This window comes from Macrobrachium nipponense, chromosome 25 (genome assembly GCF_015104395.2).
Source record: "Macrobrachium nipponense isolate FS-2020 chromosome 25, ASM1510439v2, whole genome shotgun sequence".
NCBI lineage: Eukaryota > Metazoa > Arthropoda > Malacostraca > Decapoda > Palaemonidae > Macrobrachium > Macrobrachium nipponense.
Genome location: NC_087214.1, coordinates 9,154,691 through 9,172,190, shown reverse-complemented (window position 1 = coordinate 9,172,190; position 17,500 = coordinate 9,154,691). Strand labels below are relative to the sequence as shown.

General features: G+C 36.4%; 1 protein-coding gene across 3 annotated transcripts in view; it reads left to right on the top strand.

Moving 5' to 3' along the window:
* Positions 1-17,500, top strand: part of LOC135199151 (protein kinase C-binding protein NELL1-like) — a 25,751-nt gene that overhangs the window by 5,179 nt on the left and 3,072 nt on the right. For all 3 annotated transcript variants that reach the window (XM_064227053.1, XM_064227054.1, XM_064227052.1), the window contains one exon: positions 294-455. In XM_064227053.1, coding sequence (XP_064083123.1) covers positions 294-455 — 162 coding nt within the window. The remainder of the gene's footprint in view (positions 1-293; positions 456-17,500) is intronic.

The following is a 17,500-nucleotide window of genomic DNA, read 5'->3' as shown; positions in this document are numbered from 1 at the left end:
ACCATTTCAACTGCCTTTCCTGCTTGAAGGAACATTTGTCCTTCTTTAATATACAAATTATATCTGATTTCATGACGGGTTCCGGTTTCGTAATCTTCTGTTATACGTATTTAAGGGTTTAATTGTTTTTATCCAGCGTCATATCAATTTCAAGTCGCTATGTATGTTTTAGAGATAAGCCCAAGCCATCTCTGTCTCCTGAAAGACTTCAGCTGCCCTCCCTCAAAACAAAGGATAGGGACATTCCACAAGGCCTCTTTCCTCAAAACTATTAATCATTGTCTCCCGAACAGACGTCGACGAGTGTGCCCAAGGGAAGGACGAGTGCAGCCCCCTGGCAACATGCAGGAACAATGTTGGGAGCTACGGCTGCTCTTGCAACCCACCTTTCGAGGGAGATGGGCGAACCTGTTCCTGCCCTCCTGGATTTGCACAGAGGGGTTCAAATTGTGAAGGTAAGATAGATTACAAAACTTTGTGTTATTCCCTATATTTGATATGATTAAGAACAGTTCTTTCTTAAAGATAAATTGCAATATTCTGTAACACACCCACACACACACACACACACACACTATATATATATATATATATATATATATATATAATATGATATATATATATATATATATATATATATATTATATATATATATATATATATTATTATGTATATATATATATATTGTAACGGCTCGTTTTTACCGTCACCAAAATACCATTCAATTTTCTCTTTAAGTATCCATATACCAACTGATACGAAGTCCACAATAAGGTGGAATCATACCACAAACTCAATTTTCAAAGTGCAAGGATGAATTCAAGGAGGAGTAAACAAACACAAATGAGAAAAACCATAAATTTAATACATAAAGAACCAGACAGAAAAATACACCTGAACCTCTTTAAGAACAGGAAATAAATGAATTACTATCACACTTAATAACAATTCAACACACGTATACAAAATTAAGATAGCATAACCAACACACTCAAACCAAAATAAGGGGGCCCAGAAAGGAGGAGGAAATCAAAAAGAAAGAATATCCTGACGATTACAGGCTAATACCAAGCTTGTCACCAAAAAAATCTTAATGTTCAAAAATGCTTATTATTCTTTTTAAAGAATACAGAATCCTCCACGTCTGGAGGAGTGGTACCACAGGTGTTAATAACTAGGGGGCCCAGTCGAGCAGTCTCCACAGAATCGCAGCCGTGATCAATGCAAAAAGGTATCAAAACAACCTTACCATGGGACAGCGAGATCCCCCTGGTTTTATAACTGAACCAGAGGTGTGCGGTGATTCCCAAGGACGTCCAGATATGTTATCTGGAGAGATCTCCCAATCTGAAGATAACAGATATTCAGTGATCCTCGGGTCCTGCAGATACGGGTAAATCACCAATAGAGGCTGCAAGCACCACGAAGCAAGAGACGGCAGTATTCTTAGTGCACGAGGCAAGTTCAAAAATCATCCAAAAGTGACAAGGTCCAGAGAACGACTGCCTGTTCTCCTCCCTTAAGCCAAGAAGTTCACCCCCCCCCTTATCCACAGGGGAGGGACCACTCACACAACCTCCTTAAAGATAAACACAAATTTTAATAACAAGCAAACAGTTGTTATACAAAACGACAAGTGAAACTTAAAAACTAGGTTTAACAAATATAAAAAAAAATAAATAAATTTAATAATAATATTAAGAAAAGATCACATACTGACACCTCCATACCAAGAGAAAAAAAAAAAATTAACAAAATTTTTTTTTTTTTTATATATATATTATACACTCCAAAAATTACCTTATGCATAATTCACACAATCAATCAAGTAAATATTAATACTAAATCAGACATTAACAAAACCTGAAAAAAAAATAAAGCAAAAACATATATAACGACATGCAGAAATGAGACTCAAAAGGGAAGGGGGGAGGCTACAAAATGAAAGGTGCGAGATGATATAAAAATTCCAAAGTACTCAGTACCAACACTTGACCAAAGTTCGAAAGTTTTTACATTAAAACCTTTCAGATCACCACCATTGCACATGGCAATCAACAATGAGCTTCACATTGCTCATATACCCAACAAATCCGGGATTCTGAGGTTGCAGACTGCCAAAGACTTATTCACATTCTGCACTGTCTTATAACCAGTGACTCTTTGCACTCACTGTCACTACGAGTGTCCCAAATCAACCATTGTTTTTATAACACTCAGTGTATCTGTCCACTTAACACAAGTAAACGTCCACTTCAAAGTGGAAATACAGTACATACACATATAACTCGATACAGAGAAAACCAACATGGGTCTCCCCTGCGCAACTCTAAACACACAAAATTCGTGAAGCGTAAGCAAGCCTGAAAAAAAAATAAACGAATCACCGAATTAGCGAGTCTAAATCACCCCATATGATACTTAAATTACAAGAGTCGCCACCTTTCTTCGTATCGCACCCAAGGGAGAGGTTCTACCTACCGTGGCATCAAAGTATACTATCAATACGATACCTTTTGTCCTAAAAACCTTAGTACTGGTTTAGTAAACGCAAGCCTATCACACCATCAACCTTCAAAAAACCTTAATTTCATAATAAACCTTACGTACGTAATCGATATTATTCCCTTTCACCTTTACTTAATACTAAAACCTTCACGCCTCAATAATGTAAACCACTAGAATCCCAGCAAACACAAGTATTGGTCATACATTGACCCATTGTCGGAGATCCAGACTTTCGGGTATCGGTACAAATGATCAGTAGCATCGGTCCAATTTATATCCATTATCCGTTTGCACACCGGGCCCTTAATGGCACTGTGTTGAAAGAATGTTGGGACAATACATGCAATCCATAATCACGCCAATGCATGTGTTGGACCAGTAGTGGAACAACTCTGGACTTCCAACTTTCCTATTTTGGGCAGATACTGGTACGATTACCAGTATCCAATTTATGTTTCATTACGGATTGCCAGATAATTCCAATGCATGATATGAAAGAATTAAATGTGATATCTATGTACATCACTCTGCTGTATCTAAAGTTTGAAAATAAACTATACAATGAAAAAACGGACTCCTTTGGCAGTTTTGTTCAGTGGTCTTAGACACGTGATCGAACCCCACTGGAAGAAATGTTAGAAGCTCGATCTCCTTACTTTACCTTTTATCAGCACTATAGTTACATGCATAAAACATTGTATAGTTTATTTTCAAACTTTAGCTACAACAGGTGATGTACATAGATATAAAACATTTCTTTCATAGTCTTCTGGACAAAACGTATACCCTTATGTATCTGTATGTTGCAAATTCATCTTAATTATTTTGAAAATGTAGTATAGGGTGATGTGGCAAGTATAGTATTGACAAAATTATTTTTGAAAATAATTTAAACACTTTTATGCAAACATATATCAGTCAATAGAAACAAATCAATACTCTTTTAAAAACTGTTCTGTGATCAAGTATTGTGGCTGTCATGTAAACAATAATTTCAATAAATGCATTAACACATAAAAAAATGGGATTCCATTATACTGGTGTTTAACATCAAAATACATAGTCACAATTAAATTTTTATTCGAAGGCAAAAAATGGTTAACAAAACAGTTGCAGTAACTAGTACCATATATATACTGCATTCTCTATATCTCACTACATACTACATAAACTCTCCTTAATTGTTTAATATATCTGATTTCTATATACAATATTTTACAAAAACTAGCTGATGATACAGTCAAGGAAATTATAAATATTCATGGATTTCTGTCTAATGTTTGTTGTGACTTCGTGCAAGATGGTACATCCATTTAATTAAAAAAAAAAAAGTAATGCAGGAACACAAATTGCCATTCATAAAGTACAGCACTGTATGTACTAGATAAATGGATGTAGCATCTTGCATGAAGTCACAACAACATTGACAGAAAAGAATGATACTTCTCTACATCAAATTATTCATTAATATAATAAAAATTATTCATTTAAATATTATAAAAATCTAATCAAAAGAGACTGACAATAATAAGATAAATTTGATTGATAAACAAATTACATGAATATTTATAATTTCCTTGACAACAGTCAGCAGAAGTGCTCTATATTATATTCCTTCAGGATCCCAACCAGAATTAGGTTGAGATGAATTGGGACTCTCATCTTGACTTTGCTGACTGTGCAAGTCTTTTGGTCTTTTCCTTCCCACGTATCTGTCACATGCATTTTTTAGATAAATCATCATAGTTTTCCCTTCTTCAGTTTTCATCAGTTGATAATTGTGTCTTGTTCACCAGAATATCTGAAAAGGATAATCAATATTAGTAAATTGCATATCTGCAGTACTACGCATAGTCCAACAATATAAAAGCCTTTATATTCAGTTACTTATACCACTATTATTACAATTTGAGTTAAAATCTAAGTTAGAAAAGCATAAACCTCTGAACCCAAGGGGTCGAGTAGGAAAAGTAACCCTATACAGGAAGGTAAAAGTGGACAATAAAAAAATGGTGTAACTTTGTGTACTCTCAAGCAAGTGAACTCAAATCCAAGACAGTGGAAGACATTGGTACAGAGGCTATGGCAGTATCCAACTTTAGAAGTTTTGATGTCAAAGTATTAATTCATTTAAAGGGTTAACAATTAAGGTTTAAGTCCTTTTTAACTTTGTGGGATTTGATTTTGGTGTTAACCCCTGCCAAGGCTAAATGATAATGGCACTTATGGTTTCTGTGCTTTAACATTACACTGCACTTTTATAATGGATTACTTTGCATTACTTTTTAAACCTTACTGAATGTGTGGATGAAATACAAATGCAACTCATGTTTTGAAGATTTCACATACAGTACTTATATTTTGACTATCTACCAGCATCCATGGCACTTCACTGCATCTGCATCCCCATCTAAAAGCTAGCAATAGGCAGTACTACAAAGTGCCAATTTACACACTGCAAAAGCCATACCCTACACCTAACAGCATTATACAGCACTCACTTATTATAATTCCACACAATGTCGTGTTCTCGAACCCTTTCTTGCATGTATTTGTTTTCGTGTTCCAGCCAAGACGACCTTCCCAGTTGAACTCATACTGGAGTCCACTTGTCATGCAGAAGTCATCATGGTTTTGACTGCTGCTTTGACGGTTGCTCCCCCAAGAATTCTGGAGTGTCGATGTACCTAGAAATAACATTCAATAAGACTGGTTATACAAAAGTTTTTGATAATCATTAGAAATGAAATCATTCTACACACTATGGCCTTTTCTTATCTTTAGTAATGTCAAAGTAAGAGTTTTCAGTACTGAAGCATAATAAACATCATTGTGCATATCATGGTAACTGACATGTTGCTTACCAGTGACTTTAAGGGCACTGTCCCCATTTATCTGTTTGTTCCAAAGTCCTCAAAGTCTACATATCTTTGTATTGGTAGCAATCCGTCCAGCAAGGATAAATCAGGTCCAGTGGGTGCAGCAGCCTGAGTTTGTTTCAAATGTTCGATGGTACCTATCATTATTTTCTAGTGAATTCTGCTGATCTTGCACCCTACTTTCCAATTTTGTCATTATCATCACAAGAGGTCGCATCACTTCCAGCATAAGAGGTTGCAAGACTGAAAAGAAATCAATATTTTCCAATATCTAACCAGAAGTGTGTTAATTTAAATGTAGTTAGCACAAATCTCTTTTCATAATAGCTTCACCAACACAGGAATAAAGCTGATTTTATTGGTTACACAGGTACCATCTGATTTACAATATTCAATTTACTGAAAAATTGAGGAAACTGTCAACAGAATACTCTTTGGAAATCTGTATAAGCAAAAGCAAAAAGAAAAAGTTGATAGCCCCACACACACACACAGATTGCCAAGCAATTAGTAAGCTAGGGAGAAGACATTATTTTCACATCCAGTGTTGTTAAAAATTTCACCACTAGTTGCTTGTGTATGTGAATTATTTTCTACAGTAGCTTTTTTATTTCCCATGCAAAGTTCTCTATATTCCTTATATTATCTTTCTGCATGACGATTCAAGGTCCATGTACTTGCCATAATGAACAATCCCCAGCTTCACAATTCTTGAACATACAGGGGACCTGAGACAGAAAAATATCAAGGTATGGTGTGGGAAAAGCTTACTTTTGGCTTGTCCTAATTGAAAGTGGGTACCAATTTTATGAATGGCAAAGCAACTAGTGGGAGGTGTGATGTAAATTAATTAGCAGAGGGAGAATTCAGATCTGGATTGAAAGGTAAGGTACAGTTGTGTTGTTGGTGGAGACATCCAGCCAGGTCAGGGAAACAAACATGGCAGAAGGTGGAAAACAACAGGTCATGAAAATTGAAGTCAGAATGAATTCCACGGGTAGGCAGGTCAACCCTTCAGAAAAGGCCAAAGTAAAAGAAGCAATAGATAAAACTCTAGAGGAGTGACGTCTCCTTGTTAGACATCAAAGAATGTTTAAAAGGTAGGCCTCATGACAACAGTAAGCTAATAGATTTAGACCACAACGATGATTTTTTACCTACATCCACCCACAAGAAATCGACAAGTGATAGGAAGAAGTCATGCCCATGTGGGCAATGCAAGGTCCAGCTAGGCCCAGAAGACGAAAGCCAAGTGTGATAAATGCAAAAAATTGTTCTGCACAGACCTAAACAAGCCTCAAATGAAGACTTTCTTGAGGTCGATAAAAATGACAGAAAAGGAAAAAGGCCTAGATTGGTATTGCAGTTACTCAAAGAAGATTGCAGATCATACAAAGAGAAATTAGAAAAAGCAATTGAAGAAACTGAGAAATTGCTGAAAACAAGCTTATATAGGTATGCATGAGATGCTAAAAGGAAGAAAACACTAGTATTTGTATAAAATGTAATGGAGGGTACAGGCAAAAAGGGTCAATAAGTCAGGATGAGGAAATTGCTATGAGAAAGGATAGAGGAAACATCCCAGATCACCAAGAATTTTGGAAATATGGTATTGGATGGAATAAAAAGTGCAGAGAAAGTAAAAAAGGAGAATAAATCAATTGGAGAACTAAAGTTACTCAAAGAAGATTGCAGATCATACAAAGAAAAATTAGAAAAAGCAATTGGAGAAACGGAGATTGTGCAGAAAACAGGACAGTGAGCAATCATTGGAGCTTCATGGAAGACCTGAAAACCCTAAATGAAAACCTAGTGAAGAATATGGAAAACAAACAAGGTACAATCACGGAAAGGACCACTAAAATAATGTCAAGACTAAAGAGTAACTCACCTAACCCTGACAACAAGCAATGCTTGAATAGCGAAACCCTAAACAGGGACCACGATTAACAGAGGGGTTGGAAAGAAAGCAAAGAACATGGGAAAATCAAAGTGCACCTAAAGATAAGGATAAGCTAACAAGAGCAGAGTGCAGGTTCTTTACGACAGGAAAGTGCAAGAAAGGAGACTTGTGAGTACCTGCGCTTACGACAGGAAAGTGCAAGAAAGGAGAGACTTGTGAGTACCTGCACTTACGACAGGAAAGTGCAAGAAAGGAGACTTGTGAGTACCTGCACAAGTGGAAAAGCAGAATTTATAAAAGATCCCAGAACAGTCAAGGCAGAAAAAGAGGTAAACCAAAGGACAGTATATAAGTTCTACAAAGAAGGTTATATTGTAAATATGACAGGAACTGTAAATACAGCCACAGAGTCATTAGCCAGAATAGGACTATAGTACGACGAAATTAAGTAGACCAAAGATGAGAATGTATGCGTTTCAAAGAGGGGCACTGCAAATATGGTAGAAACTGTAAATACAGTCACAGAATCAGAAGCCAAAATAGGGCTATAATAAATGGAAAGGCAAGGACGGTGACCAAGAAATAAGACACGTTGACTATGAGCCAGAATAAAAGAGCAAGCAGAGATGAGGATTGAGCAGTATATGTGCAGGTTTAAAAAAAAAAAAAAAAAAAAAAAAAAATCAATCAAAGAAATAGCAGAAGAGCAATCAAGAGCCCTTTATGGACAATTTTGGACAAATAGCTTGGTAAATACATGTACCAAATATATTATAGAAATTAACGGATGAGATATGCCAAAAAAGGTACCAAGAAATGAGACAAGTTGACTATGAACCAGAATAAAAGAGCAAGCAGAGATCAGGATGAGCAGTATATGTGCAGGTTTTTCAAAACAAAGATCAATCAAAGAAATAGTAGAAGAGCAATTAAGAGCCCCTTGTCGGACAAAAAGCTTGGTGAACACATGTACCAAATATAATAATAGAAATTAATGGAATGAGGTATGCCAAAAAAGCACTGAATAAGGAAATAAAGATAAGAATTAATCAAGATATCTAAGAGACTTTCAAACAAAAGAGGAAAGAAATAAAGAAGCTGAGGTTCACAGATAACTTCGAGGAAAAACAAAAAACATAAGGGAACTGGAAACAAAGGAAGCATGTATCATAATGAAAGCCAGACTGAATATGTTGAACTTAAAGGCTAGCTTCCTGGGTAAATTTCAGGACGAGGTCTGGGATATATACAGAGGAGGAGGACATCACCGAACATTTTATTCATGTGTAAATCAATTAAAAAAACAGATCAGGACATAATATAGACACGGAAATCCCCTAGCAGAAAACTGGGGGAATACATAAGGATAGCCCACAAAATTAAGAATGTTCTTATACCTGGAAGCGATGGATGTCAAAGCTAAGTAGCATTGCCCTGCCTCAGTTATATTAAGAAAAAAGAAATGAAAGGGGGTTGGGTTAAAATTAAAGTAGAAATATTGTGTTATATCTAATTTGGAAACATCCTTTAATTTTGGGGGGTACTATTGTTGCAGAAAAGGACAATAGACATGAATTAAAATACAGGTAGTGTTCAAGTTACAATAATTTGTCTTACGATAATCCGATTTTACGATGGGGTTAACAATTAATACTGATACAACAATATTTTGAAATTATTTTAAAATTTCACTCGCAATGAACGCAGGCAGCAGAGTACACTCAGGGAGCGAGAGAGACCAAATTACAATAGCCTAAATTTATCCTGTCTTCTAGTTAAAGAGTCTGAAAACAGCAAAAGAGAATGATGAAGGTATTGTTTTAACGTTATAATTGTGTAAATGTATAGTTCATGAACAACCCAAAAAGAAACCGAATGATAGTAAGCAATTTACGTAGTCATGTTATAAATGATGATATGTAGCATAGGAATGATATTTTTATGCAGAAAGTTATTTGCTATAGATCAAAGCTCAGCAAGGAAATCTACTGCTAATGACTATCATGCAATAGCAACAAGGATAAAACTCCTGTAAACTTGTGCATCAAACACAACCTTAGATAAAATTGTGCTATCGAACACAATCGTAGATAAAATTGAGAGAAATAATTTTATCAAAACTATTGGGCTTGAAAGAACACATTTTACAGTTTTTTTAGACCAATAAAAGATAACGCAAGCTTGTATTACGCTGAAACCAAGTGAAAATAGTGAACAGAATCCTGTAATTTTTTTTTTACACAAAAAAAACATGCCCCTGATGCAATCTTTTCATGAAAAAAATAATTTAGTTCACAACAAATGTATTCAAGTCATATTTCAACTTAAACACGTTGTCTAACGAAAAATGACCTTGTCTCATATAAGTAGTATCTGGATATTCATTTATGCTAACTAGAAGCTAGAAAATTTGCTCATAATTGAGTTAAATATGGCGAAATAAACTTGTATGGGCCACCAACTGATTTCTAAATCAAAACATTGACCACTACCTATATGTTAGTATTTTATAATGCAATAATACAAGAATACCTACAATATTATTGGATACAGTGAAGTGATGTAGAACTTATTTTATAATTATATGCAGCCATCAGCAGCCTGACATCACTCAATTGTACTAATGTCTGACTGATTCTCGTTTTTGTGTCCAATTTTTTCCTACTAATATAATCATAGTCAGAATGCACTGAACCTCCAGAATTGGCTTATATCAATTAATAAATTACTATACCAGTATGTGTAATATAGAGAATACTGTAGGCTACGCTTACTGTATCGTATGTCTACACTAGGCCAACACTTTAATTTTAGTCAATTTCTTCGTACTGAATTTTCACAAGCACATATAGGGTATAAAACCGCATGGTACAGGGGCGGACCATGTACGATCAATGTGTACAACCCCCCAAAAAAGTACATTATAACGCGTCCTGACATCGGAGATGGGCATCAGACGCGACTTGTTGTTGGTGAGAAACAGAGCTAAAGACCTCTACTCAGGTGTCAGGACGCATTATAATGTACTTTTTCTTGGGGTTGTACACATTGATCATACATGGTCCACCCCTGTACCATGTGGTTTTTTAACCCTAGCCCTCACATTGAACCTAGAAACCTCTGCTTGAAACTAAATAATTATTATGCTGTATACCTATGTATAAAGTAGTGTAGGCTATAGGCTACCCTATATGTAGTGATGGTGCCAATTACCCTAGTGTAGGCTAGGGTATATTGAGATATGATTTTTCCATAAGTAGGAGAATACCTGTAAAACAGTTTAAGTAACAAAGTTAAACTGAATACCTAATGAGTAAAACTTAGGATCCAGGAACTAACCAAGTTTTCCTAGAATGCCACTCATGACCTATCCGGAACTTGCCTATCCAATATCGATTAGGGTTCCGTGCCCTGACCTGGCTTTAGGGGCATCTGGAGTCTGGACCCCGCTCTAATAACACAACTTAGTAGCTACCATTCCGGGGTTGTCCTACTCTTAAAGAATTTAGCTTATTCATAGGTACTTGTTCCTCATGATAGGCTAACACATGGAACCTAATATGCAAACACTTGCTACTCACAATTGTCTTCCAAAGCACGTTTAATCTTCTTGGTGATGATTTTGTCGCTTGCAGAAATGGTCAGCAGTAGTGCTCTTCAGAGACAAGACTATTTCATTGTTTAAATTTGACCTCAGCCAGTCCAACGTGAGTGTAGTAGTAGTAGTAGGCGGTGTTTGTCTTTGAAACGGCTCCTCCCTTGCTTGTTGTTATTCCTCTTTGGTTTATGTTAGGTATCGGTAGATCTATATAACTATTACGCGGGAAGCTATTCTTCTTGGAGATCTTTATGGTTTTGTGCTCGTAGAACAGATCAGTAGCATTGCACTTTCGAGATGATGATGTTTGCGTTGCTGTACCTTTGTTCTTTACAGTTTGAAGTTGAACACCCAGCGAGTGTAGTAGTAGTAGCAGTAGTAGTAGTAGGCGGGATTTGTCTTTAAAATGGTTCCCTTGCTTACTTTTCATTCATCCTGTGTGGTAAGTTTTTTTCTCGTAATGCCATAGTTTTTTTTTTAATTCTTCCTAGTTTCAAAAGGTCTACAAATAAAAGCAAAAAGTATATTTCTCTTCATAGTGTCTTGGAATGTTTCAAATGAGTAGGTTTAACATAATTTTAAATTTGGCAAACATAAGAAAATGTGCCAAAAATATGCTAAGTAAAAAAAAAAAAAATGCCAAATCAAAATTTTGGATACCAATTATGTTTGAGAAGTATCACACACAAAAATCCACATATATTGTATATGGTATGTGGCACTTTTCAAACCAGATTGGCATCCAAAATTTCGATTTGGCACATTGTTTTTTTATTTTGACATATTGTTGGTGTATTTGCTTGTTTTCCAAATTTGAAACACACACACACACACACACACACACACACATATATATATATATATATATATATATATATATATATATAATATATATATATATATATATATATATATATATATATTGAAAAGAAACCCACAAAATCACTTTGTAACTTGTTTACTTCTAAGTATTTACATTTAGTTTTACTAAGAAGTAAACAAGTTACAAAGTGATTTTGTGGGTTTCTTTTTCAATCTTCAGAAGAAAACTGAAAGAAGTTTTTGTTTGGTTCATATATATATATATATATATATATATATATATATAATATATATATATATATATATATATATTATATATATATATATATATATATTTAAATGGTTATCAATAATTGTCTTGAGAATTTTTTTTTTTTTTTTTTTTTTTTTGCTGATATGCAAATATATTTTTAAAGTCGCTTCAAAAGATCCAACTGTATTGTTATGAATCGAACCACAGTTGGGTATCCAACACTGGTAAAGAGATAATCAAAGCCGAAATTGGATATCCAGTGTTATCCAACATTGGAAATGCGGTATTATTTTGGTAATGGGTCCAATTCAGTTATTCCATTTTATCCATTAGTATTGTTGGATTTCCTCAATAATCCAGAATTGGCCCAATACATCTGTGTTTGCTGGGATGATTCCTGTAAAATAAATTATCATCAATATATGTTAAATATTAAATTCATTCCAACACAAACCTAACTACTCACATCAACAGCACACACACATCAATGGAAACGATCAGATACTACCTTATAATTGTAAAGCCCTCAGCAAGGTTACTTATTCTATGCTGCGTGAAAGAACATCAGCCACAACGTTATCCTTTCCTGGAATATGAGTAAATTCCAGATTCCATTCTTGAAGCATGAGGCTCCATCGCATTAGACCTCTGATTCTTATTTTTATATCTGCTGACAAAAGTTAGAGGGTTATGATCAGTCATAATTTTTATAGGCGTACCTGTGGACGATAGATAAACAGAAAATGATTAATTGCTAGGATCAGTGCGAGTGTCTCCTTCTCAACGGTTGAATATTTCCACTGGGCAGACGTTAACTTTTTAGAGAAGAAGGCAACTGGATGAGACACGCCTTGTTCGTCAGCCATGTAAAACGGACTGCACCAACACCCAGATCACTGGCATCCGTAGCAAGAGCAAAAGGAACATTGAAATCCGGAGCTCTCAAAATAGGGAAACTAACAAGCACCTGTTTCAACTTCTCAAAAGCATTTTGAGTGTCCGAGGACCAAACAAACTTCACTTCCTTCTTCAAGAGACGGGTTAGAGGTTCAGCAATGTCCGAAAAGTTCTTGACAAAACGCCTATAATAACCTACTAAGCCAAAGAAACTTACGGACATCCCTACGACATTTAGGAACACCTATTTTCTTTATAGGATTCAATATTGGCCAATGGCTTGGGAATTACCTTGCCACCACCAACCTCGTGGCCTAAATACACAACTTTCGCTTTAGCGAACTCACTCTTTTTTCAAATTCACTACCAACCTGCTTTTTCAACACTTCAAACAACGCCTCGATTCTCTTCAGATGAGTCTCCCAATCATCACTATAGATAACAATATCGTCTATGTATACCACACAACCTTCTAAACCAAAAAGTACACCAAAACAATATTCATTAATCTTTGGAAAGTGGCTGCGCATTCTTCATCCCAAACGGCATCACTTTGCACTGAAACAAACCTTGCGGGGTTAAAAACAAACGCCGATAAGGCTCTAGCACGTTTGGAAAGAGGAACCTGCCAGTAACCTTTTAATAAATCAAATGCTATATGTTTTGACTTTCCCAAGCGGTCAATACAGTCCTCTATACGAGGCAAAGGATAACAGTCTGCCTTTGGTTACCTCGTTCAACTTTCTGTAATCAAAACATAACCTAAAGTCTCCGTCAGATTTCTTAACCAAAACTACCCGGAGATGACCAAGGGACTCTACTCGGCTCAAATAAGGTCATGTTTCAGCATGTAATCAACTTCCTTTGCTACTATCACCACTTTTGAAGGGATTTTAACCTATAAGGGGCTTGTTTCACAGGAATAGCATTACCCACGTCCACATCATGTTCTAAACGGACGTTCGGCCTGGCACATCAGAAAATAACATTTATAATTATTCACCAACCTCTTCAAGGATTTCTGCTTATCATTACTTAAGTGTGAAACCATACCACCGAAGTTTACTAATGACCCTTTGTTATCAGAGCGCCAGTTACCTTCATCAACACGATTATTTTCATTATCTTCAACCTCTGAAAAAGAAACAACAAAGTTATCACTATTATTAACAGGTTTTCCAATAGTCCCTATAGTGGCCATGGGCACCACCTTATCCCGTTCCTTATATGGTTTCAACATATTTATGTGGCAATGTTGAAACGGTTTTTTCTCCTCTCTGGAGTTTCTACCAAATAATTTATAGGACTAATTTTCTTCAAAATTTTCCAGGGGCCAGAGAAAAGACGCCTTCAGAGGGTTACCAGGAATGGGTAGAAAGTACCAACACCTTATCGCCTACAGCGAAATCACGTTCCTTAGATTTACGATCAAAGAAGAATTTTCATCCTTTTTTGACTTTTCAACATATTTTCCTCAGCAAACTTCCATGCCTTGGTCAATTTGTCCCCAAGATTCGTTACATAATCCAACAAATTTATGTGGAGGACGTCTCCCTCCCATGATTCCTTAACGACGTCAAGAGGACCACGTACACAATGACCAAAAATCAAATTAAAGGGTGAAAAACCTAAGGATTGACTAGGTGTTGAACGAAAGCAAATAACAAATATGGCAACTCCTTGTCCCACTCCGAACCATGACTTAGACAATACTTTTTCAACATCGATTTCAACGTCTGAATGAAACCTTTCCAAGGCTCCCTGACTCTCCGGATGATATGGAGAAGAGGTCACGTGCTTAATATTTAATTCAGCCATTTTATCCTTGAAATAATTACTAATAAAATTGGATCCACAATCTGACTGAATTATTTTGGGCATGCCAAACCTGGTAAAGAATTCTATTAATGAATCTACAATTTTCACACTCTTAATACTACGTAACGGTATGGCCTCTGGATAACGAGACATCCTATCAAAAATAGTAAAAATATATTCGTTACCGCTACGAGTACGAGGCAAGGGTCCCACTACGTCTATGATGATTTCTTTGAACAAGGGTTCCGAGACAACTGGGATGGGAAACAACGGTGCTTCGGAATGGGTTGATTGGGCTTGCCAACCCGTTGACAGACGTCACAACTGTTCACGTATTTCTTGACGTCGGCCTTCAACTTGGGCCAAAAATATCCAGCAAGCAATTTTCCCGACGTCTTGTGAATACCAAAATGCCCTGCCAAGTCATTCTCATGGCCTAACGACATTAAACCTCTCCTGTAATCAAAAGGAACCATTATTTGCTTGACTACTTCAGAGTTTTCATTAGTAGCCTCCAAAGGTCTACTTACCCTGTACAAAATATTATTAATAATTTTAAATTTAGGACTCGTTAAGTCAGAGAGCTCACCTGGCTCAACTGGGAGATTTGAAAATTCCTTCTTCTGAGCTTTAATTAGCTCCTCCGTAGTCCAGTTCAATTTATTTTTACTATTACCAATATTGCCTAAAACTATACTACCACTACGATCTAAACTACTTAAATCTACGTCTACGGTTGACTCTGCAGCGTCAATAAGTGCAGACCGAGAGCGAGTGACTACAGATATTTCGCTCTCGAGATAATTAATTTATTGGACAAGATTTATTTTTAAGGGCCACATCATTTCCAAGGACTACATCAATATTCTTCACGGGAAACTTATCCACTACGGCCAAATTAACCGTTCCGTAAAAGAAGGACAATCCAAAATAAACCTCTCAATTGGATAAGAATGAAAACCTATCGGAAAACCTGACAGAACACAAATTCCGTATGCTCACCAACAAAATCCCGCGGCAAAGCCTCTTTCTTAACGATCAACGACTGTGCCGCTCCCGGGACCCCCCTATCGCGTAAAATTCTTACCCGTTTCCTCAGGACCCATCAACCACAGCGACACTGCCAAAGAGACACAAAACGAGAAAAAAGGCTTCATTTCCACGTCCGAGAGTCATTGATCAGAGGTCTTTGGCGAATTATAGTCTCTGTCTCTCTTTTTCTCGACCCCATTACAGGACGAGCATTATTTTGCAGGGATCTCCGGAAGCATAACACATGCTTTTAACGTGCCCCCTCTTGTTGCAGAAGAAGCACGTTAATGACTTTGCCTTCTCAGGGTCATAACTATTTGACTTGTTAAACCTGTTGGATGAAAAAGACTTATTATTATTACTAGTTTTGTTACCCCTATTATTACGCCTATTATAATTATTAACAGTATTGGACCTATTATTACTTATTATTCCATCCACTTCTTAAACCAAACCAGGCTTTCATATTGGAAAAGACACCACCTAACTCATTTTTATGAGACAAGTAGTACTCGTCACTGGCATAGCTACCTCTTGCAAAGTGTCGAGTTTCAATTCCTCCAAATGAACCTTTAACTTGTCCGGCAACACCTTTAAATTCCTCTACCAAAACACTAATTCCTTCATTTTATCAAAATCGTCCACTTCTTTGGACTTAAACCAATCCTCGGCGGACTGCTTTTCCCTCGCGCAAACTCTACGAAGGTTTGATCATTCCCCTTTTGCAGATTTCTAAAGCGTTGACGATACGCTTCGGGGACCAACTCATACGCTTTCAAACGATAGATTTGACACTGTCATAATCTGAAGACAAATCCTCATTTAAGGGTAAACATACACTTTCTGCGCCCTACCAATTATTTTACTCTGTATCAGAGTAGTCCAGAACTCTTGTGGCCAACCTAATGTACCTGCAATTCTTTCGAATGAAAACAAAAAATTCCGCCACATTACACTCCTGGAAATTCGGAACAAATTTAAGTGCCTGCGCCAAATTGATTGTAGGTGTTACAGACCTATCTGGGTTAGGGGAAGGGCTGAAGGACCTACATCACGCCTCTCCCTTTCGAACTGCTCTCCCTTCCCTCCCTTTCATCAGCCTTGAATTTCTCCAAATTAAACTCTAAAGTCTTTAATTCAATTTGCTTTACTTAATAATTCAACAGACACTTCTTCCTTAATCTGTTTAACCTGTTCACCACCTGATCCCTTTCCAGACTTCACATATTCATAAACTTGCAGCAATAGTAGACCCTTTCTGATTGTCACCGGATACTCCAATTTCAAAATAATTCGCTACCTCTTCTAACTCTGGCTTATTCAATTCAGCCAACCTTTCGTGCCACCCCTCTCCACTCAGGAGCTCATTCACGTCCAGTGTAGCCATTATGACAGTTGCAATAGTTAAATCTTACAATAACAACAGCTAATACCAAACCAAAAATTGAGGTGTAAATATGTATCCTTGCAAAAAAAAATTCTAACTCTCCCCCAAGAATCAAACTTGCACTTACAAATGGATACGCAGGATCGTATTATCCTGTCTACAACGGTCGCCAATTTGTAACGGCTCGTTTTACCGTCACCAAAATACCATTCAATTTTCTCTTTAAGTATCCATATACCAACTGATACGAAGTCACACAATAAGGTGGAATCATACCACCAAAACTCAATTTTCAAAGTGCAAGGATGAATTCAAGGGAGGAGTAAACAAACACAATGAAAAACCATAAATTTAATACATAAAGAACCAGACAGAAAATACACCTGAACCTCTTTAAGAACAG